At 37.8% G+C, this 3718-nt stretch overlaps 1 protein-coding gene across 1 annotated transcript; it reads right to left on the bottom strand.

The window, feature by feature from the left end:
- Positions 1-222: 222 nt before the first annotated feature.
- LOC104954703 (uncharacterized protein KIAA1109-like) lies at positions 223-2838 on the bottom strand. The gene is made up of 2 exons (XM_010781883.1): positions 2704-2838; positions 223-389 (listed from the first exon to the last, which is right to left on the bottom strand). The coding sequence occupies exons 1-2, from the start codon at positions 2807-2809 to the stop codon at positions 223-225; spliced, it is 273 nt and encodes a 90-aa protein (XP_010780185.1). The 5' UTR covers positions 2810-2838.
- Between the last annotated feature and the right edge of the window lie 880 nt (positions 2839-3718).

The raw sequence follows: 3718 nt of genomic DNA, 5'->3' as shown, positions 1-3718 counted from the left end.
ACATGCAATTGCTTTTTTTGGAGGGTAACATTAAGGGTAGCATTTCAGAGTAGATTATTTTTTAGTTTTGTGTAAAAAAGTGATGTTTCATAGGAGAATTTAATCAATTTGCAAGAAATAAACCAACTTGGATTCATGGGCTTGAGGTTCTGGGTCATTTATAAAAAAAAGAACTAAATCTGGTATCAGTTACAGTTTGCTTTTAAGACAATATGCAGATGATCACTGAGAGGACCCCCCCCTATTCATCGCAGCGCTCCTGATGAACTCACCGATATGAATGTAGCCATCCTTGTAGAGTCTGTTGATGATCAGGGTGAGGATGAGGCCAATGTTGCGGGAGTTGTAATAAGTTAAGTAGATGATCCATCCACAGGACAGAATGGTGGCTGAGAGACACAAATACAACACAGTCAGGTGTGTTAATACAGAATAACACAAACAAATACGTAAAGCTACATTTTTACTTTTTATGTTGTCGGCTGCTTGGACTTGTTTGTTCAATTTAATTGATGTTTGAAACCCAACTGTAAAATATTATTCTCAAATATGATCACTAATACTGGTTTCGCTTTTTGTCAAACAAGGGCTCAGAATAAAAGTGAATGTTATGGCGATATGAACTTCTGCAATATTCAAATCGAATAAAGCTTCATATTTGGTAGATAAAAATCGTGTATTATCAAAATATTTGCAGTACTTCAAATCATGTAGACTCACGTCAAACTGTTTAATTATACATGTGAATGACATTTTGGATGAGAAGTCAACAAACCGTGATTGGTCCATTGCATACAATGTGCCAGATGCTACTTGATAAAGATCCATTAGCAAGGAGAAAGGACTGCAGCATTACAAATTCCATCCAAAAATGTATTATAATATTTTATTTTTGAAGAACTGAGCATTGGAGGGATGTTTTTTTTGTCGGCGGACCCAGAAGTTTAGTCTCCCTTTACAAAAAGCCAATGGGATTTTTCTATTGGATTTGGTAATGTTGCAGAAAATAAGATCTATGACAACACTTGTGATTCTTATGTGTGGGAGGCGTGTGGTGCAGTGGGTTGTGCGTTGGTGTTGGGATCAGGCGGTCACAGGTTCAAACCCCACTGCAGTCAGCATGTCATTGTTTCCCTGGGCAAGACACTTCACCTCAAATTGCTCCTGTGGGGATTGAGTATGTAAGTCGTTTTGGATAAAAACGTCTAACATGTGTTGTAATTCTTACACATTTTGTTCAGCAGGATAATCTACAGATATTAACACCACTTTTATGATTTTTTAAGCATTAATGCATTCAGCAGAGGTTAAAAGTTAATATTAAGTTATAGGTTTTAATCACAAATAGAAGCGTCAAACCTTCACCAGCTGGTTATTTATTGACACATCTTATGTCATAGAACAAAACATGAACATCTCTTAAGCTTGTGTTTACCACACATCGTATTTCAGCCCTTTAAAAAAAAAAAATATTCCCAAAAAACGAGGAAAAAAGTGGTAAAATGCTTATTCTTTGGAGTTTGAGGACTCTTTGCCGCACCACTCTGTATAGCAATGCACAAATACATGTTATAAACCTCCTAGTCTTTCATATCTGGGCTGACAGTGGGGTTATACCTACGCTTTTTCATATTGGATTTCATGCATGAAGATGTTGCTCAATATCTTAATTCTACCGAGAGCTGAGCATGAATGGAACAATATCATTTGTCACACTCACACTTTCTTTGAATTCAATCTCAATCAAACAATAACAGAGTTGGAAGGATTCATTAATTCAAAGCCAATATTCATTAAAATCTTTCATAAAAATTTGGTTTTCAAAACACATGAGGAAATATCCGAGGCTTTTATAATACTTTATTCTGTGCGTGCGGCTTAAAGCGAATCCTTTCTTACGACACCGCATTGCGGAATGGTCCAACTCATTTGCCAAATGAGCCAATCGTATAATGAATATTGAATGATATCTTTATCAATAAGTACTAAACTCTAAAAAGGTAAATATGTCTTTGTAGAAAACACTCATATATCATGGACTTAGTTCACCATCAGCAGCCACACCCTCTTCATTTGCAATTCAACATTAACATGTGATTATTACTAAGAAACCACTGCTGTATAAACTGCTATAATACAATTATTATGTTATATCAATTATATATTATTGCAGAACAATGTCCACATTTCATTCAGCTTTATTTGATCTTTTATTGGACATTCTACAATTAACTTTTTATTTCTATAAAATATTTTATTTATTTTTGCTGGTCATGTTCAGTAAGTTTTTTTCCTTTTAACTTTTTACTGCTTCTAACTTTGACTTCCCATGTTTATATAAATACATATTTATTTTATTTAACTTTTATGTATTTCACTCTGAAATGGAGCAGAGGTGACAAAACGCAGTTGAATAGAGTATTTTGATTCTAGTATAAAAGGAGAGGGACTGAAATATTATTATTATATTTGTACCAAAAAGTATCAGACATGTATGGTGTAAAAAATAAGGTATTTTCATTGTAGTTACCGCGTTCCACAGCAGTTTAGACCAAAGAAAGTGATTGCACATCTTGTAGGAAATGGCTAAGCCACTAAAAAGGCAACTTGATCCGGTTCTGACAGGTCTGCACTTTAAATGTGACACTGAACTTCTGAAATACCCATTGATGTTAATATATTCCCACGCTGCAGAGCACTCACCGACGAGGAGCCAGATGAAGTTGGAGTCGTGCTTGGTGAGAAAGTCATCCAGGTCCACGAGGCTGGGGAAAGTGCTTTCATTGTTTTTGGCCACATGCCCATCCATGGCTACAGGCTCTCAATGGGATACCTAAAACTAAACACATAAACATATCCATTACTTCCATGGCACAGCAACAGGGAGAAATGAAAGCCAGAAAGACACAGGTTTATCATAAATTGGAGCCTATTTTCTTTACTAAAACTGTGGAAGATAGGCTTGTAAAGCAAACAGATACAAAGTATAATGCATAAATGTAACAACATTTAAAATGATTGAATTATAAAATGGGCTTATACTATAACAGATCATTCAAAAATCTATTATTTTTGTGTAAATGATATAAGCTACATTCCGTGAACATGATTTACAAAAACATTCAAATAAACACAAATATTTTCTATTTGAACCAAATGGACCAATCCGTCGAGCCGTTACGTTGAGTCCGCGGATTGGTCCTTCCTCACACACACACACACTCAATCTTTTCTCAGCTGCAGCTCCGCCGATTTCTCCTCTCTGAGACGGCGGGACGCGGCGAGGCTGTGACTCGGTGTGTGAGCACACACAAACTCCCAGCCAGGCTGCGGGTGTGTGTGAGTGTTCGGGCTGGGTTTCGCTGTGTCTCGCTGCCTCGCAGACGGCCACTAGGGGGGGGGGGGGGCAGGAGCCCCAACAAGCCGTTTTGGTGTCTACATGATGAGGCTGAGGTTTATGCAAACGCTGTTCAATATGTAACTACGTTCATAAAGATTGGGTGGATCCGTTTTCCAAATGGTAATTGTCTAAGGGAGAAATAGTCAAAGACGATTTAGATCAGTGGTTCCCAACCTTTTTTCCCAAGAGCTCCCCCAAATGACTCCTGTTGGAAGTTGCGCGCCGCCCCCCCCCACACCACCACCACACACACACACACACACACACACACACACACACACACACACACACACACACACACACGTAACTACTACGTAC

This window comes from Notothenia coriiceps, unplaced genomic scaffold (genome assembly GCF_000735185.1).
Source record: "Notothenia coriiceps isolate Sejong01 unplaced genomic scaffold, NC01 NC01_scaffold00023638, whole genome shotgun sequence".
Classification (NCBI taxonomy): domain Eukaryota; kingdom Metazoa; phylum Chordata; class Actinopteri; order Perciformes; family Nototheniidae; genus Notothenia; species Notothenia coriiceps.
This window is presented reverse-complemented; position numbering and strand designations above follow the sequence as displayed.